Source organism: Pantherophis guttatus, chromosome 2 (genome assembly GCF_059756535.1).
Source record: "Pantherophis guttatus breed Tessera chromosome 2, ASM5975653v1, whole genome shotgun sequence".
NCBI classification, from domain to species: domain Eukaryota; kingdom Metazoa; phylum Chordata; class Lepidosauria; order Squamata; family Colubridae; genus Pantherophis; species Pantherophis guttatus.
Genome location: NC_142064.1, coordinates 243,368,679 through 243,396,218, shown reverse-complemented (window position 1 = coordinate 243,396,218; position 27,540 = coordinate 243,368,679). Strand labels below are relative to the sequence as shown.

Here is a 27,540-nt window from a genome sequence, read left to right as displayed (position 1 = left end):
AATTCTCAATTGTGAAGAAAAATACATGTTCTTCTGTGTCTGAAACAAGCATGATATTTCCAAGTTATCCTTTTACTCCTCAAATGAAGTTTGGTTTAATCTGTTATGAACAGGGTGGATTTGATTTAAATCGAGTTGATTTAAATCACAATTTAAATCATGATTTAAATCACTAGTAAAAAGGCTTGATTTAAATCAACTCGATTTAAATCATAATTTTTAAAGAGCAACTGTCATCTCTGCTACTCCTTTGACCTACTGTTGACTCACCGATAGTCCCAGTGTTGCAGAATATACAGCCTCATGCTACATAACTAAGCTCCATTTCATGCTGAATAAACTAAATTATTTATGTATCTTAAATAGAAAACTATCTTACGATAGATTTTTACCCCAAAAGTTTTTTATTAAAATAAATTCAATAAAAATAAAAAAAATCCGATTTAAATAAAAAAAATCCGATTTAAATAAAAAAAATCTGATTTTTTTGATTTTTTTAAAAAAATCATTGATTTTTATCCACCCTGGTTATGAACTTACTGGAATAAATGTTATTACCCAACATAATGTAATGATAGCAACTTTAAGCTTAATAAGTTTCCATGGGAGGCTATAGAGGGTTTATGATAAGGATCATAAGTTATGCTTTCTTGGAGTTCTGCCTAAAGTGAACAGTTCTATGAGACAAACACTTGGAAGTATGAGGTATGTGAAATACTTCTTTATGGAACAATAATATACAATAAAGTGCTTGGCATGTGTAGATTGTTTTAAGATTTAACCCTCTAAAATAGATTAAGTCTATAAGGTAAAAATACACTTTTAACAGTATTAAAAATTAGATATCTGTTTCAAACTGATGCTGCAGCTACTGAATAGATTACAGTAGTTTAATTTAGACAATATACTTGTGCAAATATGGAGAAGTTCAAAAACTGGGCTCAATTTTTATGTGGTACTAAGTACCGCATGAGGTAATTTAAAATGGGCTGTTGGGTAACAGACTTTAGCTATAGATGATAAAGGAATTTATAAAAACAAATCTCTAAAAAAGAGAAAAACCTCTCAACATATTTGATAATTAAGAGAGATGACTGGTAGTTGTTTACTTAGAAGAAGATAATTACTTATTAGACTGGTATTATAAACTTTCTTACAGTGTCAAGGATACCGATGATAACTGGGAAATAGAGTTATTGAAATCTTAACACAAACTAAAATATTGGGCATAGTTTAAAAACAGCTGATGCTTAGGTTTAATTGACTAATTTAGAGGATGGGCTCTAAAGAAAGCATTTTACTGACAACAAAAGTAGTTGAGTTGAAATATTTTATTTCAGGCTTCTCTCTTACCCTTAATGTATTTCTTTATTTGAAAGGAGCTGGTTATTAATCAGATGCAGGATTTCCAGAAAGCTCTTTAAATTTTCCTGTTGTTCCATCTAAAAGTGACACCCCCCCCCCCAAAAAAAAAGTACCAGGAAGTACTTTTAAATGTGGTTGAGGGCTAACTGATGGAGAAAATAGTTCCACCATTTGGCTTTAGTGCTTTCAGTTTTTTTTAAAAAAATCTCGAAAATATTCTAACCAAACTTGCTTAAATGTTGTATTTCATTTTGCTGTCATCAGTGGTTTCTCAATGGATTTGTTCATTAATTAATTGTAAATAATTCACAGCCTCTAACTTTGTTGTAAATTAATCATGCGTAGTAACCAACAACAGCTAAGAAAATCTTCTGAAAGATTTGATCCAGGATGAAAATATGAGCAAGCTGAGCTATGGAAGTCTTGTTCTGGTGTCTGGAAGCGATAGCAAGAGGACTGAATTTGCCTAAACAAGAAAGAGTTAATTGTTAACGCCGTGGGAATCAAGATTGTTTCTCAATGGGGTGCCACTGCCCCTGAGAGAGCAGCGACTAGGGCTGATTAGGCAGGTGGAGGCAGTGGCCAAGCAGGCTTTTGTCCAGCTTTAATTGGTGTGCCAGTTGCATTCCTACCTGGAAGACAAAGTTCACACAACAGTGGCTCATGCCCTCATCTCAGCTGGAATACTGCAACACATTCTACATTCTGTCTTTGAAGACCCACCTGAGTAAGTGTAAAAATGCAGCAGACCAGTTACTGGCTGGTGTTAACCTGCTAAGATCACATTACACCTTGTTTTTTTAGGCCCTTATTATCAGTGGGTTTCTGGATGCAATTCAAAGCGCTGAAAAAAGACTGCCTTAATTCATTTTGTGAAGAGAAACGGTAGCTAGGAAGTACCTTTTCTTGCTGCTGCTCTGACATTGTGGAATTCTCTCTCCTATTAGGGCTTGTTCCATCACTGCTAAAGTTCCATATGAAAGCCAAAGAAAGACCGTTCCCAAAAAGTTTAGAATTGAACATTTCCAACCATCATTAATTGATTTTACTTTGAATTCTTAATATTGATTTATTTGTTGATAATGATTTTTGTTATGTTCTTTGCTTTATTTCTCATCATCACTACTATTATAATTTATCTTTGTTGTTGCTTGGATTAATTATTGATTGCCTTTATGCTGCATTAAGTACCACAAATGGTTTTTTTTCCAATTGTTGAATAAACCATTGTGAATTGGTATAGAGCTAGAATAAATAAATACGGAGCAATAGCTTTCTCCATGAGATGGAAAGTAAATATCCATTTCAACTCATTTTTATAATCAAATAAACATAATTTAATTGATTTCTCTGTTTTTTTACCATTGTACTTCTATCTGACTTCTCACTTAAGAGTTCATCCTGTCCCTCCTGAATGATAACATGGACTCTAGTCCATGAAAGCTTATGTCATAAGGATTTTTTATTGTTTTAAATCAGAATACTCTTAACAGACATTTAACTGTAGCTGAAATTTAATTAAAAATATTCTTAATTCACCTTCTTCTTCTTCTTCTCTCTCTTTCTCTCTCTCTCCCTCTCTCCTTCCATCTCTCTTTTTCTCACTCTCTCCCTCCCTCCCACCCTTTCTCTCTCTCTCTCCTTCCTCCATCACCAAAAAAAAAAAAAAGGAATTCAGTATACATGCCAGAGGAGTCAGGGTGAGCATCTTTCAACTGAATCCATAAAATATACATTCGTAAGCAATTATATAATTGTCATAATTATACTTGGAACAGTAAGGAAGAAAGTTCTTATAAAAATCCCTTGCTGCAGCTTTTTAAAAATGTTCATTGTCTCCTTTCCTATTATTATATTACTACTGCTGTTCTTTCTGGTTTGCAACTGTATGCATGTATTTACAAATAAAATTGAGTTGAGTTCAGTATGGCTTGCTTTTCGGTATGTGTGGATAGGATTATAGACTTAGGTATGTAGGAAATTCAGCTGTATCATCTTAACCTCGTTCAGTAAATCTCATAAGTAGATTATTACTCCATTTCTTAATATTTGATCACACAGGGAGGAATACAGACATTTATGTTCAAGTTTCCCTCAATTTACTTTAATGCTATCTTAGAAAGAAAAGTTAAAATTATTTTCAAAATTCATGTGTAAATATTTATGAACCCAGATTACCTAATCGAAATTCCTTATTCAGGGGCAGTATTCCATCCATGTGATAACCCTGTTTTGAATCCTAAACCCATTCAAATCAGTCAGTTATAATAGGACTCTGTTTACTTATTTCCCACTGCAATCCCTATTTCTCGCTTGTACATAATCTGGTAGTCTTGTCCCTTTTAAATGTTGGTAGTACTGCTGCAAATGTAGCATATCCTGTCAAAATAGAGCTGAATAGATATTTCTTGTATTTTTTAAAAAAAAATACGCCAGCAATCGTTTATATACTTATATACCACTTATATACCACTTTTACAGTGCTTTACAGCCCTCTCTAAGCTGTTTACAGAGTCAGCATATTTTCCCCAACAATCTGGGTCCTCATTTTACCAACCTCAGAAGGATGGAAGGCTGAGTCAACAGTGAGCCGGTGAGAATTGAACTGCCGAACTTCTGGCAGTCAGCAGTCAGCAGAATTAGCCTGCAGTACTGCATTCTAATCAGCCTCGGACTGGGGCTCGACCAGACCACGGCCCTAAATACTTTAGTTCTTTAGTTCATTTAGTTCATTTTTTGTTTGCAACTGCATTACTTTTATTTTATTTTATTTTTAGAACTTTTTTTTCAGTGCGGTTTAATTACTAAGAACATTGTTTAATTTAAAATAATTAATCAGAGTTTTATTTAAAAAATAAAATATATAAACCACAGATATTAATTTAAAAAGCTATAACAGCATACAGATTTGGAATATTTTCATATTACTTTCCTAAAAGGTTATGGGAAAATAAAAGCATCTATATCTAATGTCAGAAAGATAACAAAGTAAACACTTGATGTGTCTTATTTTAGGGCTTGTGTGGAAGAGACCCAATAAGGATTACAGTATGGCATTTCGATGAATCTGGAATCTTTCTTTCAGATATAGGGAGATCCTTCATGTTCAGCCAGTGAAAATTATTCCTAAACCTTTCTCATATTTTATGTTGCCAAACCAGGTCTCTTCACACCTATATTTTTGCCTATGATTTATTTACAGAATTTTTTAGTGCATTCATACTTTATTGATTTCACATTAATCTATCTAATTTTATCTTGTTTGTCCATTGTTCTAGCCTTTCCAGATGGTTATAAACGGGTGGGTTCTAAATTTTTTTACTACCGGTTCTGTGGGCGTGGCTTATTTTGTGGGCGTGGCTTGGAGGTCATGTGACTGGGTGGGCATAGCTAGCTGGTCATGTGACCAGGTGGCCATGGCTAAGTGTATAGGGACTACTCAGAGGGCTGAAAAAAGTCATTCCTGACAGGTCCTCGCACTTTTGACTGGTCCTCACACTTATGACCATCCTCACATTTATGCCCGTGCAGCATTCTTAACAACCATGTCACTCATTTCACAACTGCTTCTCTTCACCATGGTGACAAGATAGGGCAAAAAACGTAAAATGTGAGGACAGTTGTAAGTTTGAGGACTGGTCAAAAGTGCGAGGACCAGTCAAAAATATTTTTTTCAGCCCTCTGAGTAGTCCATATACACAAAAGGACTACCCAGAGGGCTGAAAAAAGTGACTTCTGACAGGTCTTCGCACTTTTGACCAGTCCTCGCACTTATGACTGGTCATCATTTATGCCCATTGTAGCATTCTTAACAACCGTGTCACTCATTTCACAACTGCTTCTCTTCACCATGGTGAAGGCGAAAAATGTAAAATGTGAGGACAGTCGTAAGTTCGAGGACTGGTCAAAAGTGCAAGGACCAGTCAAAAATAACTTTTTCAGCCCTCTGAGTAATCCATATGCACAAAAGGATACAGCAAGAGAGAGGGAGGAAGGAAGGAGAAGAGAGGGAAAGAAGAGAAGGGAGGAAGGAAGGGAAGGGAAATTAGAGTAGGAATGAGGGTAAGAAAGGGAGGAAGAGAGGAGGAGAAGGAGAAAGGAAGAGGAAGTAGGGAGGAGGAGAAGAGGGGGGGAAGAGAAAGTAAGAAGGAAAGAAAAGAGAGAGGTGGTAGGTTTGAGGAGAAAGATTGCTGTAGAATAAAAAAGATGAAAGGGAAGAAAGGCAACCCCAAACAAATATAAAAATATTAAGATAAAGAATGAATTGTTAAACTTTAAAAAATAAAAGAGAATAAATATGAATAAATAGCAATAATTAGAAACACACATACAAACATACAATGTATTTTCTTTGAACAGAGAATTTGGCCGGTTCACAAATTTAAACAGTGTTTAGTCATTTCAATTAAATTTACAATTTCTATATTTCCTTTTTGCCATATTTATTCCTCATCTATTTTTTAAAAAAACCAATATTACCCTTCATCCTCATCTCTAATCTTAATCAAATTCAATTTTTCCCTTCTATTCTATATTATACCCCTTCCCATTGTCATCTATTTTTATATCCATCCTCACATTGGTTAATTATGTAATATTACAGTTGTTTAATACAAATTCAACATTTTAATATAAATCAATTAGTTATATAACTATCTTTTTTGTATATTAGTCAATATGAACATGAATATTCCAATTATTTCCATGCAATCCAGTTTCTTACAAATCAATTAATTATATTTACCAAGAATAATAAACCAAATAATTTCCTCCAAACCACTACTTAACCATTTCTGCTTTCAACACAATATACAATTAATAGTATCTCAATTATTACAATTCCCTAGTTAAATAGAGCTTTTTTCTTTTGTGTTTTAAAATCTTGAACTCTCCTCTTTTGCCCTAAATTTCCCATTGTTTGCCCCAATTTTTTTGGTAAGCAAAAAGAAAAAGAAATCTCTCCCTGCCTCATTTTGTCACGTTGCAGCAGAGCCTGCTTTACTTTCAGTTTCGTTTTTTCCCTAGCATAGCTACTCATTTGTTTTCTTTTAACACTGATCAGCTGTAGGGCGGCCCTTTGAAGCCCCGCGGCAAGAGTTTAAACAGTTTTTTTTCCCCTCTAGCCATCAGCTGGGACTCAAGAGGCAGCAATAGATTGGGAGTGGGGCCAAATAAAGGGTAAAAATAACGGGGTGGGGTGGAGAGGCGGGGGGGAGAACTGGTTTGGTGACGTCATATCGTCACTGCTACCGGCTCGCGGGAACCGGTGCGAACCAGGAGCAACCCACCACTGGTTATAAATCTTTTTTTTTTTTGTTACAACTCTTGTTAATACTTTTGTCTGCATATCACTTGTATATTTGATAAATATACTCTATATACCTTCATCCAGGTTGTTTATTGAATGATCATTGAATCTTAGCTATGAAATATTAAAAACAATATTCATCAAATATATGGTGTAAGACATTGGTAAGAAGCAGATCCTCTGTTGCTACCTAATAGCATAAGATCTCTTTTTAATAGACTAAGTGGAGACAGGTTTTGTGTTAATCATAAGTTTCCACCAAATTGGAGAGTACTCATACTGATTTGTGTCATTTGTGTAAAGATCTTATTACCCAATTATCACAAATTAAAGCACTTGTGTCAATTTATATCATTTGTGTAATCATTACACAAACAATTATATCACTTGAATCAGGTGATATTTCTATATTGAAGTCATTACTATACATATATGATGCAATTTACATCATTTAGTGAGTTAATGTTCATTGTATAAAATGATACTACAAAAATGATGCTAATTGCTGTGGAAAATTGATCTGTTCCATGTCTAATCTGTTCTATCGGGATCTGGTGAATTGAGATTTCATTGTAATATTTGCAAGCACAAAAAATAATTTTAAATCTTTGTTTAGGGAAAAATATAAAGTAGGCAGTGAATTTTTTTAAAGCCTTGATTTATCTGTAAATATTTAAAACCATGATCACTTAATAGCAGTTACTTTAGATTACATTTTTAAATAAAGATGCTGAGAAATTCAGATTTGTCCAACTTTCTTTTTCTAAAAACCTGAAGCCTAAATACATAGGGGTTTCATGGTAATAGTTATTGGAAGGAAAAACCCCTCTGATTTTAGAGTCGTCTTACAATTGTATCTCCTTCAGTTATCAGTATTTATTTATTTTTCAGTTTATTATAAAATAATTTAAAGCAATTAGATCATTGTTAGTAGCTACAATTCCAAATCTTATTTTTAATTATGACTAGACAACCCATGACCCCCCCGGGTCATCTTTCAGAACATATTTCCTTACCAGATTCCTGATTGCTTCAACAATGATAGAACTCCTAATACATTGCCTTCACTGAAGAAGTTGGGATGGATTCAGAGATGTATCTTACTTGCAAACAGCCCATGTTGAACTGAGTAGCACTGTCAAACATCAGCAAAAGAAATGTTTTATGACATTTTATATTGTGTCATAAACTGTCTTATGATAATATTTATGTCACATTGGGCTTATAGTTTTCCAAATTTCAACTTCACAGGAATTATGGATCCCATATTTTTTACTTCTTTTGTAAGTTATCTGAGGTACCTTGGTTCAAAATGTTTTGCCCTATGGTGTTCCATTTCACACAGTTAAAGATTACAGGAATCAAAGTTTCAGTACTATATAGATTACTATTATTCAAGCAGTTTGTTTTATATCACTTTGAATTAGTATGTATTTTATTTTTACATATGTATACTCTTGTAATATTCTTGCCTTAAATGTTCAAAAAAGTGATGAATAATTCTGGTATGTAATATACATGTGCTGTGCTTTGCCAGCAGCTCATGAAATTTGCTATGCATATTCTATAAATATTTAAAGCAATTGTACATTTGGATATATGGACTGTTGCAAAGCTTCTTATAAGCTCTTTTAATCAAGTGAGCAAATTTTAGAAATAGTTTGTTGGAGTTCTGGAAATATATAAACAAATCTAAGGAAACTTTTTGAAGCATCAATTCCAGTTTTCACCTCAGCAGTTTCAGTTTATTTTTCAAAATACCATCAAATCATCTGTTGTAAAAGAACAGATGTTTATATAAAACCAAGCTACACATGGCTCTCATTATTCAGTTCCCTTTCACTGTTCAACTTAACCAACTAATGAGATTGTGAATATATGCGAATTAGTTTGTTAGATGTGGTGCTTACATTTGTCTTCTTCCTACCATGAGGACTATTCCCAGTTTCTTCCTTTTCTCCTTATTCGGGGGCAGATGTTATTGAGCACCAGTTTTTGAACTTCTCCATATCTCCTTATGCATGTCCTTCTCACTTGGCCATGATAGATCTTGCTAGGTCAATCCAGTCAAGAGTCTTGCTGGTTTCTCTGCTATGTACAACTCTTTCGTGAGGCAGGTGAGGCATGTAGTGACATTGCGATCCAGAGACATCTGCAAGGATACCATGAGGGATCCTCATAGAACCAAGAAGCCAGTGTAAGTCATATATGATTCTATCTGTCTATTTGAACAAGGTACTTTGAAAAAGACAAAATACCGCAAGGAAACCATATGGAGCCTTTCAACAAGGCTAACCCAGTAAGAGCTTCTATGATCAAACAAGAAGTGAGATCAAATATGTGCTAATCCCAGCCTTAAAAGATGTACTTTAATGCATGCATAGAAGGTCATCCATCATTTTCTTTATGTGTGAAAATAAAAATGTCAAATCTGTGGCTGTGGCAAAAACCTCTATATGTATAAAAAGATTTATTCTCTGAATTGCAGATACATGAAATCAGAGATAAAGAGCGAGGATAATAAGAGCCACATTTACTGCATAATTAGAATAGCGGGTTTTCGCCGAAGAGCCTTTTGTAAATAGTATTAACAGGCTCCAATCTTACAATGTGAGATACAGAGACAAGAATCTTAAGAGTTTGATGTGATATGGAATTGTAAAATAAGATGAGGGGTTTCTTTTTGAGATAATGGATAGCTTTGTACTCTTCATAAATTGTATAATTATGCAATCTGTCCAAAGCAGAACAAACTGCATAATGGAGTCACTTTTGAATGGTAGCAAAACAAGTCTCATATTTTCATTCAAAGTAGTAAAGCTCAACTGGTAGTTTCACCATTGCATTGCAGCATCGAGGTACACCCAAAACTTACTCTTTAACTTGGTAGCAATAAGCTGGGGCTGGCCATGTGGTCAACTGATAAAACATGGATTTTGGCACTCCTATTTTCTCCATAATGTTTTCACAATTTGAGCTATGTGTGGTCCTCATTCATTACGACCTCATTCATTTAGTGACCAAAGTTTCAGTGATGCTGAAAAAAGTGACTTATGACATGTCCTTGTGCTTATCACCGTTGCAGCATTCCTAGGGTCATGTGATTGTATTTTGGGCACTTTGGCAACTGGCATATATTTAAAACAGTTGCAGCATCCCAGGGTCACATCAGATTATTAATATCCCTTGGGATGATGCCGAAGATGCTGTGAATGATCAAAACTGCTGGAAAATACTTGCTGCCCAATGTGCTTTGATGAGGACCTAATGACAATGATGAGGGTAGCATCACCATTTATGACCTGCCCAGATGGCTTCTAACAAGCAAAGTCAACGGGGAAAGCCAGATTCACTTAACAGCCATGTTATTATTTATTTAACTGCAGTGAATCACGTAAGGGCTGGGCACAAAAAGTACCGGTAATTAAATTGGGCATTGCTTAGTAAAGGAAGTTCCAGTCTCAATTGTGATTGTAAGTTGATGTCTACCTGTATAGGAGAGTGGTTGATGTTATAACCCCACACCTAAAATAATTTGGAGACAGGAAAAGAAAGAGTTTAGTTTTGCACAAAAGCACAGAACGATGATTTAATTGAAGAGTTAATATCGGGGAATTTATTTTAATTATTTATTTTGAACTTTTTCCCCAAAAGGCTTTCTGTTTTCACACTCAGTTTTATAATCCAAGAAAAGAAAAGAAAAACCCACAGAAATAAAAAGGTGGGGGGGAGGAAGAAGAAAACAGACAAGGCAATTTTTTGTAATGTTCCCATTTTCTTACAATGACTAGCTGAAATTCTTAGAATTTCACATGTTTCTTGCTGTTCCTTCCAGTTGCCGATTGCCTATATAGAACATTCCAAGAAAAACTGGTAGGATGCAGATTATACCCTTATCAGTACAAAGAAAGAATGGTGCATCTGTTCTTTGCAATTCAGTTGAAATGGGCAATATCTATGAGGTGGGGAGAATTAGACTGATAAAATTAGACTGATGCGGTAAAAATCAAGGTTTTTTTAAAAAAAGTTTTTCACTTATGAATGCTTGTGACTGCCAACAAATTTCAAGGTCACTTACTTTCTGTACATTGGAAAGTTATTTCTTTTGTCTAGTCCTAATTACCAGTCTTGCTACCAGGGTGCTAGGAATGCCTAATTTTAATTGCATCTAATTCTATATTGAACTGACAAAACGGCTACCCAGTCTTTTCTTGAACAATATACAGTGATAACCCACAACTTTAGGAGGCAGGTTGTTCCATTGCTTAATAGCTCTGATAGTCAGGATATTCTTCCTTAATTCAAGTTTGGATCTCTCCCTGCACAGCTTCCATTCATGGGTTCTTCTCTTACTCTCTTTTATTTTTTGGGTAAGCAGTCATGAAGATCATCAAGCTGCAAGCCATGAAGGATCATCAGGATCTTGAATTGTACCAGGAAACATACAACAAACAATAATGATATTATATGACAACATTGGGTTATCCTGGTTAATGTGGGCATTTTGCACTTGTTGCAGCTTCCAGGGTTAGGAGTATGCATTCTCAGTAAACTTAATTTTAGCAGGCTTTATTAATATTGTAAAACATATTACTTCTCACAGCAAACTCTGTAATCTCTTCTGAGACTTCCACAACAGATGTAGAAGTGGCAGAAAGAAATGTGGTTTTGATTCATTCAATTTCCTCTGATTACATATGTTATCAAAGTACAAATTGATCCCAAGAACAAAAAGTGTTGGTATAAATATCTAGGTTGACATATTAAAATAAATATATATTGAAGAATTTCCTTCAGTAAATTGTCAATCATAGAGGAAGGATTAAAGTTAGAATTCTAAAGAAATACAAAGACATGCAGTATTTATTTTCCTTACTAACTAAACAAATTGCTTCCAAAATATTTTACCAGCATCCCTAGATTTCTTAAAATAACCAAGCGTTTAGTAGCTTGTTCACTGTATCATGTTTGTGAAACAAATATAAATAATAGATAATCCCTAGTCGTGTGGGAAATGTTTCAAACTTGAAGTGCTTTGTTTCCAGCATGAAGAATTTCATACATTCCTGGTTGTAATCTGAACTAAAGTTAATAGAGTGTACTGTATTCATTATTGTTATAATTACAGCTGATTAAGAAAATACAGGTATCTGCTAAATAGATACGAAAAGTAGATCTCTCCAACACACTTCTGTGTTCTGTTTGGGATTTTTTGCCTCAACCACAGTGATGTTAGAATCTATGCTATACCAGTGCTAAATTAGTTACAAAACTATGAATATTATGTAGGCTGTTTTGTTGAGTAAAGAATTGAAATTATTTAGCTCTTAATCATGAACGATAATTAGTGTGCTCAGTACGTAATAAAAAATTGATCAGCATGATAATGCCAGTGCAGTTATATCAGAAGCATGAAAATTTGGAATAGATATGGATAGCGAGATGGATGACAATATTTAATAAATATGGTAGATTGCAACTACATAAATGAGCTCTCTCAGGAACGTCCATCTCATGTCTCCTTTAATGCACTGATAAAGAGATTCAAAGTATTCACTTCCGAATTCATAAATTGAATTTAAGTAAACTGAAATTTAGAAAACTGTAAATTCTAAATTATGATTTGTTTAGTTTTAGAACAAACCAGCACTAAATGTTATTTTCAGATACTAGTTTGTTTATGAATTAATGTTCAAATAATCCTCAACACTTTTGGGCAAAGGACTTGTGTGTGAGAGAGAGAGAGAGAGAAAGAGAGACAGAGACAGAGTGGGGGAGAGAGAAACTGAAACCGAAACTCAGAAGTGGGCATTTATTCACATATCAGGAAGACATACTTTCTTATTGCATCTGAACTCAGAATGTGATTGTCTACAGCAGGGGTGTCAAACTCAATTTCATTGAGGGCCACATCAGGATTATGTTTAACCTCGGGGGGCTGGGGTGGGCGTGGCCAGTTTGACGCCACTTGTGTTGTGGGCACCTGTGGTGGCCAAGAGCTAAGGAAGGACTTTCTTCAGACCCTCTCTCACTCTCATTATAATTTCCTTCCTTCCTTCCTTCCTTCCTTCCTTCCTTCCTTCCTTCCTTCCTTCCCTTTTCCTTACCTCTTCATTCTCCTTTTTTCTTCCTTCCCCTCTCCTTCTTTTTCCTTCCTTGCTCTCTTCCCCTCTTTTCTTCTTTTTCTTTCTTTTTCCTTTTTCCCTTCTTTCTTTTTCCGCCCTTGGATATTCAAATGCAAAATGGAAAACATTTTTCCTTTTGTTTTGTTTTGCTTTTAGTTTGTTTTGCTAGCCCTCTGCCAGTGAAAACGAAGCTCAGGGGGCAACATGCCTCCCCCCCGGGGGGGGGGCATTTTCAGCCACAATGGCCTCCTGCAGCCCTCTGCCAGTGAAAATGGAGCTTGGGGGAGGCACACGCACCCCTCTTGAGCTTTGTTTTCGCTGGCAAAAGCACTGCAGACTGGTCCTTTGCTGTTTCCAGGGCAACCCTATGGGCCAGATCTAAGCACCCCATGGGCTGGATCTGGCCCGTGGGCCTTGAGTTTGACACCCCTGTCAAACACATCGGATCGGTCATCGCCTGGGTCAATAAGGACCGCGTCAGATGCTATGGCTTCTGGACATCTGTCAAAAAAGGGGCTACAGGGCTCAGTTGTTACTGCTAGAGAACCAGGGCGTCCAACTGCAAAGCGACTGAAACAAAAACGCAAAACTTGGACAACCAAAGAAAATAGATAAATCATCAAATATTATTACCAGGCAGAACCAACAGCCAGGGGATTTCAAAAAAGAATGATGCAACTGTGGAAGGAAAAACACCCAGAAAGTGACATAACTGAACAAAGATTAATGGATCAAAGACACTTCATCATCCATAATAAAGTTTTCACAGATGTGGAAATGCAACATCTAGAAATATTGGCTAAAAAGAAAACAAGTAATGATGAACAAGCTGAAGAAACTGCTCCAACACCTCAACAAACTGACCAGCCAATGGAAGAAACCAACATACAAATCCTCCTGTGCAACAACTCGAAAGTATAGAGCTAAGTGATCTAACAAAAATGCTGAAAGAAAAGATTGAAAACATAGAAAGAAAAAGACTACCTACCATTCGCGAGGTGCATAGCAAACGAGTGAAAGATCTGTTAACTGCCATGAACAACATTTTAACGTCCATCCCATTCAGCACACCATATGAAACCAACCAACTAATGTATAGCACAGCCGCTGTTATAACTACAGAACTGGGTTATAAAATGTCAAAAAAGAAACCCACTGGAACACCAAAATGGAAAATTTGACGTGAAAATAAAATAAAAAATCTACGAGGGGATGTCAGCAATCTGAAGTACTTGAAAGAAGGAAAACTAAATAACAAAAAGCTGAAAAAATACAACCTGGATGAAAAAAACAATAACGGAAATCATGGAAGAATTAAAACAACGTGTAATAACAACAGCAAAGAAAATTGAAAGATATGAAGGACAAATTAAACAATATCGTGAAAATGTCCAGTGCAGAAGAAACCAACACCTCTTCTACCGGTCCCTTGATGAAAATCAAGTCCAAACTAATGTTCACCCATGTACAGAAAAAACTTTGAACTTTTGGAAAGAACTGTGGGAAAACCCAGTGGAACACAACAAAACTGCCTCCTGGATCAAAGATATTTAACAACAAACAATGAAATGGAAAATATTGTAATAACAACTGACACGGTTGCAAAACAAGCAAAGAAGGTCAAGAACTGGAGTGCACCTGGCTTGGACCAACTGCATGGACACTGGCTAAAACACCTGACCAGCCTCCATCATTGCATGGCCACTCAATTTGATCAAATGCTTCAAAATACAAGAAGCGAAGAATGGTTAACAGCTTGATAATGAAAGATCCAGAAAAGGGCACAGAACCAAGCAACTATTGCCCAATTACTTGTCTACCAACAACATTCAAACATTTTACAAGAATACTGGCAAATTCAGTATTCAATCATCTGATGGAAAACAGTTTGTATCCAGTAGAACAAAAAGGAAATTATAAAAAATCAAGAGGAACAAGAGATCAGCTGCTCATTGACAAAATGGTACTAAAAAATGCAAAATGAAGAAAAATGAATTTAAATATGGCATGGATTGATTACAAGAAGACATTTGATTCATTACCCCACAGCTGGATTAACACCTGTCTGGAAAACTTTGGAATCAGCAAAAATATTTGTACATTTTTGAAAGCAAATATGCAAAAATGGAAAATAATTCTAACCACAGATGGGGAGAACATTGGTGAAGTCAACATCAGACGATTATTCCACTGACAATAATCCTACAAAAAACAAAACTGGGATACCAAATCTCAAGCCAACATGGCAAGATAAACCATCTACTATACATAGATGACTTAAAAATGTATGCAAAAAGCCCCACTGAACTTAAATCAATACTCAACACAGTTCAACTGTTCAGCAACGACATCAAAATGAACTTTGGATTTGAAAAATGTGCTATATTATCCATGCAGCAAGGAAAAATGGAAAAAATAGAGGAGTAGAACTGGGAAATGGAAACATAGTAAAAGCATTAGCAAAGGATGATGGTTACAAATACCTAGGCATATTGTAAGTAGATAACATCTTGAATGGAAAAGTCAAAGTGTCAACGCAAAAGGAATACATCAGGAGGGTCTGCAAAATATTAAAATCAAAGCTGAGTGCTGGAAACATAATTAAAGCCATTAATACATGGGCAGTTCCAGTGATACACTACTCAGCTGGAATCATCAACTGGACTTTGGCTGAACTGGAAAACTTGGACCGGAAAACATGCAAACTTTTGAATATGTACCACGCTTTACATCCACGAAGTGACATTGACAGGTTGTACCTGCCAAGAAAAATAGGGGACAAAGGACTATTGCAAATCCATCAAACTGTAGAAGAAGAAAAACGAAGTTTGAATGATTATGTGAACCAAAATACAGAAAAATTGCTGCAGGCTGTGAAAAGGGAGAATATTATAAAAACAACTGAAACAAAGGCAGACTATAAGGAAAAACAGCTGGATGACAGATTAAATAGATGGATAACCAAAGCTTTGCATGGACAGCACTTGAAAAACATTAAAAGCAAATGTGATGACAACTTTACATAGGCATGGCTTAAGATGGGAACCATCAAGAAAGAAATGGAAGGTTTAATACTCGCTGCTCAAGAACAAGCACTACAAACTAATGCCAGGAAAGCGAAGATACAAAAATCCACCAACAATCCAAACTGCCAACTTTGCAACAACAAGGACAAAACTCTTTCACATTTAATATGTGAATGCAGCAAAATTGCACAAACTGATTACAAAGCTAGACACGACCGAGTTGCTAAATTAATCCACTGGTCATTATGTAAAAAATACGATTTACCTGTATCCAAAAAGTCATGGGAACATACAGTTATAGAAAATGAGAAGGTGAAGATCTTGTGGGACTTTCGAATACAGACGGATAATCATTTGGAACACAACATGCCAGATATCACAGTTGTCGAAAACCGAAACATACAGTTTATTGACATCGCGGTACCAGGAGATGCCAGAGTTGAAGAAAAAGAACTGGAAAAAATCATGAAATTTTGCGACAAGGCCATCGAAACTATGCGATTATGGATGAAGCATGTAACAGTGATACCCATTGTCATCGGGGCACTTGGTACCATGTCCAAGAATTTTATAAGATACATCAATAAATTGCCGCTTCCTGCAATAACACCAGCAGAACTGCAAAAAACTGCGCTACTTGGAACATTGTACATCTTAAGAAGGTACTTGGTTGACACCTAGGATGCTGGCAGCAACCCGTATCAACTATTAGCACCAGTCAATGGTATTTGTGATGCATTTTTGAATGTTCAGTTGACTGAGTTTCATGTTTAGTGAATAAAGTAAATAATAATAATAGGACTTAATTACACACAATATATATATATAAATTAGTATATACTGATCCCTCTTTCTAATTAATTATATCTGAAAATATATATGTAGTTCCAAAACGTGCTAACATCAAACTTTAGGCAAAAATATAAAACTATATTATTTTAGAATATTTGAAGAAAGTGTAATGAATTACACTATAGGGCAGTGATGGCTAACCATTTTGCCAGCGAGTGCCAAAAGTGGGACTGTGGGGGGGGGGTTGTGCATGCATGTGCCTACACCCATAATTCTATGTGCCCCGCCCCACACGCATATGCGTGCCCCCCCCTGCGCTCCCCCCGCTTTTGGCATGCAATGGCATGATGGGCCACCAGACTTCCAGTGGAACTGGAAGTCGGGAAACGGGCCATTTCTGGCCTCCGGAGGGCCTCCGGAGGGGTGGAGAATGCCATTTTCGCCCATCCCAGGATCCTAGAAAGGCTGTGGACCCTAGGGAGAGCAAAAAACGGGCCTTCCGGTCCCATCTGAAGTCAGGAAATGGGCTATTTCCGGCCTCCAGGGGCCCTCCAGGGGGGTTGGGAAGGCCGTTTTTGCCCTCAGGCTCCTAGAAAGGCTCTGGAGCCTGAGGAGAGTGAAAAACGAGCCTTCCTCACCCCACCACCCCCCACCCGAGGCCTTCCAGAGGCCGGAAACTGTTTTCCTGACTTCCGGTGGGCCCAGAAAACCTGAAAGTCAGCTGGCCGGGACATGCATGCGCGCCAGAGCTCAGCTCATGTGCCCACCAATATGGCTCCGCGTGCCACCTGTGGCACACGTGCAATAGGTTCGCCATCACGGCTATAGGGTCTAGGAGAGAAAAGTCCATTTTATTCTATGTGTGAGATTTAAGATACAGAAGTTTTGAAAAACCTCAAAAAATACTTCAGTTTTAAAGTCTGAAAATTGGGATTATATTCCTGTACAACTGCTTGGTATTTCTATAAAGTAATATGCAACAATGTTCCAAATATTTGACTGTTTGCTGAACCACAACATATATAAAGATACTCTCAGGTTGAACTAGTCTGCTGTTGACTGCATCTAGGTATTTGTCTTGGCAGAGTTACAAAAATAGCCTGCCATCGCATTCTTCCAAGATTTTTTTTAATGGACTTCCCAGTCTAAGGTTCCAATTGTGGCTTCCAAGGCAGGCCCCCATCTAAATGTGTCCCTCCTGGTTGGTACTGGCTTCCCGGGAGGTGACATGAGGCTGGCTCCAGAAGATTGTTAACGCTTCTTTGAGTGAGGGGGTCCTGCCGGCCGCTTTGAAAGAAGCGGTGGTGAGGCCCCTCCTCAAGAAGCCTTCTCTGGATCCGGCTGTTTTGGCTAACTATCGTCCAGTCTCCAACCTTCGCTTCATTGCGAAGGTTGTTGAGAGTGTGGTGGCGCAACAGCTTCCCCGGTACCTGGATGAAGCTGTCTATCTAGACCCGCTCCAGTCCGGCTTCCGGCCTGGGCACAGCACGGAAACGGCATTGGTCGCATTGGTGGATGATCTCTGGAGGGCCCGGGATAGGGGTTGCTCCTCTATCCTGGTCCTGTTAGACCTCTCAGCGGCTTTTGATACCATCGACCATGGTATCATGTTGCACCGGTTGGCGGGGTTGGGGGTGGGAGGCACCGTTTTGCGGTGGTTCTCCTCCTACCTCTCTGACCGGTCGCAATCTGTGTTGACGGGGGCAGCGGTCGACCCCGAGGCACCTTGCTTGTGGGGTGCCACAAGGGTCGGTCCTCTCGCCCCTTCTGTTCAACATTTATGTAAAGCCGCTGGGTGAGATCATCCGTGGCTTCGGGGTGGAGTTCCATCAGTACGCTGATGACACCCAGCTGTACATCTCCACCCCAGGCCACCCCAATGATGCCCTTAAAGTGATGTCCCAGTGCCTGGAGGCCGTGCGGGCCTGGATGGGGAGAAACAGGCTCCAACTCAACCCCTCCAAGACCGAGTGGCTGTGGCTTCCGGCGTCCCGATATAGCCAGCTGACGCCATCGCTGGCTATTGGGGGCGAATCACTCGCCCCCACGGAGAGGGCTCGTAACTTGGGCGTCCTCCTGGACGCACGGCTGTCGTTAGAAGATCATTTGGCGGCCGTGGCCAGGGGGGCTTTTTATCAGGTCCGCCTGATACGCCAGTTGCGCCCCTTTCTAGATCGGGACTCCCTACGCACAGTCACTCAGGCACTCGTCACTTCCCGCCTGGACTACTGCAACGCTCTCTACATGGGGCTCCCCCTGGGGTGCACCCGGAGGCTCCAGCTGGTCCAGAACGCGGCCGCGCGGGGGATTTTGGGGGCGACGAGGCGCTCCCACGTGACACCTCTCCTGCGCGAGCTGCACTGGCTCCCGGTGGTCTTCCGGGTGCGCTTCAAGGTGTTGGTGACCACCTTTAAAGCGCTCCATGGCTTAGGGCCGGGGTACTTACGAGACCGCCTTCTGCCACCAATAGCCTCCCACCAGCCAGTACGCTCCCACAGAGTGGGCCTCCTCAGGGTGCCGTCCGCCAGACAATGTCGGCTGGCGACCCCCAGGGGGAGAGCCTTCTCTGTGGCGGCGCCCGCCCTCTGGAACAACCTCCCCCCAGAGCTACGTACAATAACAGACCTCCGGATTTTTCGTCGGGCCCTAAAAACCCATTTATTTCAACTAGCTGGGCTGGCTTGAGTCAAATTTTAAACGGATTTTAAATTGGAATGTTTTAATTACGGCCAAAATTATTTAATTATTTTAAACAGATTTTAGATTTTGTATGTTTTGTATGTATGTCTTGTTTTTACTTTGGCTGTTCACCGCCCTGAGTCCTACATTGGAGAAGGGCGGTATAGAAATTTAAACAAATAAATAAATAAATAAATAAATACTGAGACAGAAGCTACGACGACTGGTTAGCAATTTTTAATTTGTCTTAGTTGTAAGCTTTGAAGGCAGGGGATCTTAACCTGGGGTCTATAATCTTGGGGAGGGGGACTGTCAGCAGATGATTGCATTCACAGACATCTAAATGAACCATATCTTATTAATGAATTATTGGAATTAATAAAGAAACATATTTATTATTATATTCATATTTGTAATTTCTAAATATTGTGATAACAATATTTAGAATTTGGACATAATTGGTTTCCTTTGTAATATCACATATTAAATATATAGTATGTATTTTATAAATATAATTACATTATTCTGAGAAGGGGGTCCATGAGTTTTGCTAAACTCTCAAAGGGTTGTTCATGAACAAAGATTAAAAACTCTTTTGTAAAATGTAGCTTGGAATCTCTATCCCGAAGATTTTACATAGCATATTATCTTAGCCATGTGACAAGTAGTTTATAACATTTTTAAAGAAAATCTAATTTAAAACACTAAATGGTATTTAATGTTTATTAATAATAAAAATGCTAAATAGGAAGTTAGTGAAGTATGGAGGTTTGTTTGCTTTTTTACATTTATTTTTCTGTTCATTTTCTCTCACTTTCTCTAATAAGAATTACACTTCTGGGACATTAGATGGTTTAGTTATAATATGCTGATCAGTCAAACTAAAAGCTAATTCTTCTGCTTGTGCTAGGAAGCAAAGCCCAGAATATCCATTGTTACATACAGGTGTTTTATAGATTTATAAATGGATAGCGAAATGGCTGGCATATTATTTTAATAAATATTCTAATTAACTTCCTACATTTGTGCAAGCTGGATCACAAACAAACTGGCCAACTTTCAGTATAGCTTCAGTATGTTATTTTTGTACTAATTATTAAAGATTCTGCCCAGGCGTGTTTTGTTTAATATAGTATAAATTTGTTCCTTGTTCAGTTATTTGTGAATTATAGCAAACTAATATCTTATTTATGGTGAAGAAGAAAACATAATACATTTGGTAAAATATGAGAAAGTCTTATATGATGATCTTCCTTGGAGGTCCTTCTATTTTTCTCACCATTCAGAAAAAGGGAGTAAAAGAGACCTGGGATAGAAACTTTCTAGCTCCAGTTGAGGGGGGGAAATTATGTAGTGTAAATATGTTAATTTGGCATATTCATGTTTAGTTCTAGGAAATTGGTTAACGTGTTTTGCCTGTGTGGTTCGGCTAAATAATTTTCAAAATATTTTCAACATTTTATTTCCAGTCTTGGTTTTTAAAAATTTTTCCCTATTCTTAACTCTCCTGTATACAGTATCTTATCTTGTTAAATTATTGTGTTTTAAATTGGAAATCACAGAGCTTTTCTGAGGAGCAAGGTGACTTTTGAAATGCTTATATAAATAGTTGAATAACTGCATGCTCATTTTCTCACTTTGGGCTTTTGCTACCTGCTGTTTTTGAAATACGATATCAGGGTTTCTATTATGGTAACATCAAATATTACTTTTACATAAATTGTATGCTGATTCTGATTAGTAGTGAGATATATTTTTTTTTTGTCCTTTTTATTTTAGATATGCCAATATTTGGTCTTTGCCCAGCTCATGATGATTTCTATTTGGTGATGTGTAACCACTGTAATCAGGTCGTAAAACCACAGGCATTTCAATCACATTATGGTAAGTACCAAACCGTTTTTTAATTGTCAGGGTTTGAAGATTAAGCTTCGCAGCTTTTAATTATCTTTGTTTATTATCTTAAAAGCTGATGGTGCATTTGCATTATGTAAATATATAAAACTATGAATAATTCATTATGTATTAAATTATAAGAAATAACTGGACATTTTTAATGTTTAGAGAAATGTTAGCACAATAATTATAGTACTGTATTATTTAGCCTTTGCACATTAAAACTAAGAATGTTATTCTTTACATTTTTATTATAAATCAGGCTTGGATTTTGGCCTTATAACTACTATTATATGCTATCAGGATGGAGGCTGGTTTTGGTAATTTAAACCAGTTGTGCAAATAATACTTCATTAAAAATGTACATTTGAATGCCTTTTCCACTATATGTTCAAACTTTGTTTTATGGGGATTCTAGAGAGAATATCCTTGTCTGCAAGAAAATGTTATACATAGGATTTAATATGCACTCAGTTATCAAAAGTAATCATATCTGGTTAAGAGGAATATTCAGTTGTCCTTTCAACTTTATCTTTTGATTTGTGGTTTATATTCTGCTGTTTAAAAATGACCTAGTGAGGCTCAGCTAGGTGGCAGCACTTACCTGTTCTGGTTGATCTGAAAAAGCTGAGGAGAATCAGACTCAGTTAGCATTTGGGCTGGAGAAATTCTAAAGCTGTAGTCTGCATTAACACAGAAATGTTTCTGAAAAATACAGAAAGAAAACAACAATTGAGTTTTCCTTAAAATATAGTATATAAAAGTTCTAAACAAAATTCTCAAAAGATGTGTCAGAGTTCTTTACTGTTGCTTAGATTTTGTAATCTGATTGTGAAAAGTTCTCATTGGAAAAATGGGAATACGGGAAGAAATTGACTTCTACCTTCAAATTCCTTTATTTTTTTTATTAGAATTCCCAATTCCCTCATTTGATCCTCCTCTATTTCCTCCTCTCCATTGTTTCTCACTTTTCTTCCTACTTTTTATACCATGTCAATCTAATGCTCCATGATATTAATTTAGCATATAATGGGATTTAATAAGTGTGTATGCCTTTTTGGCTATTTATCTCATTCATTTTCTTTGGTCAAGTATTTACACACACATGGTTCTCCTGTTGTAAGAATTATTCCCTGTAGCAGAATAAATTTTATTGCACTTCTTTTGCAAAAATTATGATTTACTAGTGACTAGCCATATCCACTTTGGAGACCATTCTTTACGAGCATCTATGACAATATTTCAATTTCTAGATCTGGATCTGGATTGGGGAACTATGGGCTTTTTATGACCTGTGGACTTCAGCTCCCAGAATTCCTGAGCCAGCATGGCTGGATCAGGAATTCTGGGAGTTGGTCCACAAATCATAAAGGGACCATAGTTCCCCATCTCTGTTCTAGATGAAGCCACTGAGAGACTCTTAACATGGGTATTCATGTAAAATTTGATTCATACAAACCAGTGTTAAAAGCAAGATTACAGAGTATACAGTAAAACTAACACCAATAACTACAGCATTTTATCAGCCACTGCTAAATGCTAGTTTATGGACACAAGGAGAAAGAGCATGCAGAGTACTTTAAAGGAAGTATTGTTTTTATAACAACCTATCACAAAAGCAACTCTTTGTAATATATGTTTTTTGGGTTATATTGAAAACATGGCTCACACCCTTCTTTCTATAACTTGACAGCAAGTGAAATTTGAACTGGCCTTACAGTACAACCTAAGAATTTCTCACTTTGCGTAATATTATAATGGACACAGAGTCCCAGGCCTTGTTTACTTATTTTATTGGAAGGGCAACCCAATTGGCAAAATTTCATTAAACAATGTACTATTTCAGTTACAAAGTAATTGGTTAAAGTGACTTACTGAAACACTTCCTGCGCTGAAGCCGAAGTGCAAAATGCTCCTGGGAAATTGCCAGAGTACTCTGTGTAGCGGTGATACAATTTCATACAGCTCTGCCAAGAAGAAATTAAATCAACCATTGCTAGAACTAGAGATTAAATCCCATTGCTGGAATCTGGAGTTGGTGAACTACTGTTTGAAGACCGGATAAGCATTTATATGGAACCGACTCAAGTTTTAATGGTAATTTGTTAAACTATACACAGTAATTAACTCAGGCCTTTTGTTGGTAGTCAGCCACAACTTGTGCCTGTCTGGCACTAGACAGATAGGCTGAGATTACTTGCTGTGAAGAAAAGGAGGAACAAACAATTTTATTTTGGCAATTAAGTCACAGCAGATGGGGAATCTGGTGTTTCAGTTACAATTTAAACCACAATAAGTTTTTTAGAAACTATTTTTATACTAATTGCAATCTACATGTATCAAATAAAACTGACTTTTCTCCTTGATTATTTTGTTGTCAGTAAGACTTTTAATGGACACTAATACATTGTGATATTATGTAGATTGACACTGCAACTGTGAAACTAACTTAAATGTACCTGCAGTTTTAGAAAAACTTGTATTCTTCAAATACAAAGTAGAAGGGAGTTCTGGTGGCTCAGCAGACTAAAGCACTGTTATTAACATCCACTTACATCTGTTGCCTGCCATTACTGCAAGTTCAAATCTCACCAGGCTCAAGGTTGACTCAGCCTTCCATCCTTTCTAAGGTAGGTAAAATGAGGACCCAGATTATGGGGGCAATAAACTGACTTTGTATAAATATACAAAAGTATGAAGGCTATTGCTTAACGCATTATAAGCCGCCCTGAATCTCTGGAGAAGGGCGGCATATAAATCAAATTTTAAAAAATTAAATAAATAAATAAATAAATAAATAAATAAAAATTTTGTCCCAAGTGAAATGATCAGGACCTCATCTTTTTCTTCTACATTTTGCTCTTCTTTGTTGAAGATGATCCTATCCATCACCACCTATTAATGCTGAAGACCTTCCTCAGCACCTATACATCTCATCTCATGAATTGTTTCTTCCCAATATTTGTTCCTCTCAACTCAGCAGTAATTTATATAACACAGTAATTTATAGAATATTTAAATCATGAAGAAATCTAATGTAGGATCTAACACTTCAAACCTCATTAAAGGGAAATATATATACTTTCTTCAGTATCAGATTGAGACACCTATTGTCTCCATTAAAGAAAAGGTTTGATGCTCATCTGTCCATACCTTAGCACAAGATCAGAATAAGTACTGTGAAGTTGGGCTGTAGCCTAACTTCACAATATAATCCTCCTTGATCTCTCTGTGGCCTTCAATACCATTTATTTTCTGCCTCTTTCTGGGCCAATTTAGGGGATTAGGAGTGGGAGGCATGCTATTAAGTTGGTTCTCCTCCTTTCTCTGGGTCTGATTCAAGTCAGGGTTGATAAGGGAGGGGAGATTGAACTTGAGTCCCCTTTGTAGGATGTCACAGGGCTCTATTCTCCCTGCTCTTATTTAATATCCACATTAAGCTGCTGGGTGAGGTTATCTGTCGGCATGATGTATGCTGATGATACTCAGTTATACATCTCTGCCTGGACCAAACAGTTGATGCCATTGAGATTCTTTCTCAATTCCTGGAGGCTGGCGAAGGGAGGTGGGGAGGTTAGATGGGACAGAAGAAGCTTCAGCTCAACCCTGTTTTGGGTGTTTCACGGTAATCCATATAATACCACTCCTCTGTGAGGTGCACTGGCTCCCAATGGGCTTCTAAGTACAATTCAAAGTACTGGTTGTCACCTTTAAAGCTTTACATGGCTTGGGGCCTAGGCTGTTTATGAGACCGCTTATCTCCCATTGTCTCTGTTCGCCCCATCAGATTTAGCAAGTAAGGTATATACTCGGGGTTCATTCTATTAAGCAATATTACCCGTTGGATCCTCGACTCATGCCTTATCTGTGTCAACACCTCCCCAATGGAATAACATCCTCCCAGGTTGACCCTGAACCTCTTAGCTTTCTGTAAGGCATGAAACAACTTGTTCCCCCAAACATTTGGGCTGGGTAGTTAGGAGAGCTTTGTTGTTTAATGTGATTATGTATTCTTTATGAGTTAGATTGTTTTTGTTTTGTCTAGGGTTTGGTTTTTGTTAACTGTTAACGGTGATGATTTTAATCCTTATATACTTCCCACTTTTGGTAGATGGGAAGCCTTATAAATTGTTTAAATAAAGAAATAAGCCTTTCTCTAAATCAGAATTTATCCCTTTTCTAATTAATATTGAAGTCTGTTTAACATATTATACCAAATAAATCTGGGTAGCACTGTCTCAAAAAGGCTATCAAAGTTTCTGAACTGAACTACGTCATATAAAGACTAATGTAAAAGGTTAAACATAATTCCTTTTTTAAGTGAAAACCTCATTTGCTTTTGAAGTGTTTCTTAATAATCATAAAAATCATTTGGGAAATACTTAGTACTATATGAATAATTAAATAACATTCCCCTTCCTGCCATGCTCATAATATTCTTTTGAAAACAATGGAAGAGAACTTTTAATATTGAAAGCACTATGAGTATGCTTAAGATAAAGGTACTACTTACCATCAAATATTGTAGAAGTGTAAGAAATATAGCATGTAGGAGTTGAAGTAGGTCGCTAATGAAAAAAGATAGAAATATGTAAAATTATATTGGTTTGATGGGAATTGATGGGAGAAAATATATTGACGACTTGTTTGAAATTTTCATTTCACTGTACTACTGGTTTAGGAGTAGGTTGTACTGTATGTCATGAGAGGATTGACATAACGAATTGGCCTCAAGCCCAGAGTTACTAATATATATAGGATAATGAGTGATTCCCGATGGGATGGAGGGCAAGGGGGAAACATCTCTGAGTTTCTAAAGATTAAGTTTCAGTAAGAGTTGTTAAACTGTTGCTTGCCTGAAGTTTTACTTTAAGATAACTTTAGATATTATCTCTTAAAGCAGGGGTAGGGAACAATGGCCCTCTATGACTTGTGGACTTCAACTCCCAGAATTCCTGAGCCAGCATGGAATTCTGGGAGTTAAAATCCACAAGTCATAAAGGGGCCATCGTTCCCCACCCCTGTCTTAAAGGTTATAGCAACTGATCTAATGCAGTTTCTGATAATAGAATTTATACTGTCCTTTTAAGAATTACATGGCACAGTTGCTGAAAGGAGGCTTGTTTTAGGAAATGAGTCTGTTGAAATTGGATCATTCTGGTGCAGCCTTTTTCAACCTTTTTAGCCTGGGTGGGTGAACCTTTAAAATAATTTTCAGGACTCAGGAACACTTGCATAAAAATCACAATAAATACAAAAACTTCAGTATACAATTCACCTCTAACCCACACAATCCATAGTTTAACTGGAAAATTAATGATGGTAGTTGTATTAATTATTATCACTGGTACGCTCCCAAATTATATTAATTATTAAAGGAAATTTGCAGAAGGAACAAATAACTTTTTGTACCTCTTAGAATTCTCTTTGGTTGCACAGTTGAATGTCAGAAAATTGCTAAAAATCAGCAGCATAGTTTCTACAGTCTCCATAATTTTGACAGAACAAAATGAAAACTATTGTATAAGGTCTGAAATAGGCACAGTTTTAAAATGAGCAATCTTCCAACTCCTTTATAAAATTTGTGAACACCTAACAATTTTAGCCCTGACCACTTTGTACAGTATCATTGCATGCTTATTGGTTTGTTTGTTAAAAGTTCTATATTGTTTATTTAAAAAAAAAAACTCCCAAAGAATTTACAATAACAGCAATATACATAGGTGGTTGTTTGTAACTGCATGCAGTCTTGAATGGGGTGGGATGGGGGGTTATCCTACTGTATGGTCTGTTGAATTATTCTTATTAATAAATCCCATTTATTTCACATATTTCTTTTCTATAAAATTATTCAGAAGGCTATATACACAGTAAACAAAACAAAGCTGCTTCCAGAAATGATTACAGTATTTTAATGGAATAATTGGGTTTAAGGGACTGGAGGCTAAAACATATGAAGAATGGTTGCAGGAACTGGGTATGTTTAGTTTAATGAAAAGAAGGACTAGGGAAGACATGATAGCAGTGTTCTGATATCTATGGAGTTGCCACAAAGAAGAGGGAGTTGAGCTATTCTCCAAAGCACCTGAGGGCAGGACAAGAAGCAATGGAAGGAAACTATGGAGAAATTTCCTGACAGAACAATTACAACAATCAGTGGAAAAACTTGCCTCCAGAAGTTTGGAATGCTCCAAAACTGGAAGTTTTTAAGATGAGACTGGACAACCATTTGTCTGAAATGGTATAGGGATTCCTGCCTAAACAGGGGGTTGGACTAGAAGACCTCCAAGGTCCCTTCCAACTCTGTTATTCTAAAATCTTTTTTTTTATGCACAGGATGGAAAGAGGA

The 27,540-nt window shown here is 37.0% G+C and overlaps 1 protein-coding gene and 1 long non-coding RNA gene across 4 annotated transcripts in view; one reads left to right on the top strand and one right to left on the bottom strand.

The window, feature by feature from the left end:
• Positions 1-27,540, top strand: part of ATXN7 (ataxin 7) — a 115,251-nt gene that overhangs the window by 58,597 nt on the left and 29,114 nt on the right. For both annotated transcript variants that reach the window (XM_034440650.3, XM_087887996.1), the window contains one exon: positions 21,075-21,179. In XM_034440650.3, coding sequence (XP_034296541.1) covers positions 21,075-21,179 — 105 coding nt within the window. The remainder of the gene's footprint in view (positions 1-21,074; positions 21,180-27,540) is intronic.
• LOC117679040 (uncharacterized) lies at positions 1,590-26,049 on the bottom strand. 2 transcript variants are annotated; one of them, XR_004595233.2, is made up of 7 exons: positions 25,705-26,045; positions 23,067-23,158; positions 21,796-21,896; positions 10,163-10,198; positions 8,584-8,848; positions 7,690-7,808; positions 1,590-1,831 (listed from the first exon to the last, which is right to left on the bottom strand). It is a non-coding gene; the product is annotated as an uncharacterized LOC117679040 (long non-coding RNA). The 2 variants fall into 2 exon arrangements; XR_015732695.1 differs by lacking the exons at positions 1,590-1,831; positions 7,690-7,808; positions 8,584-8,848; positions 10,163-10,198 and adding an exon at positions 10,262-11,095 and having other exon boundaries at positions 25,705-26,049.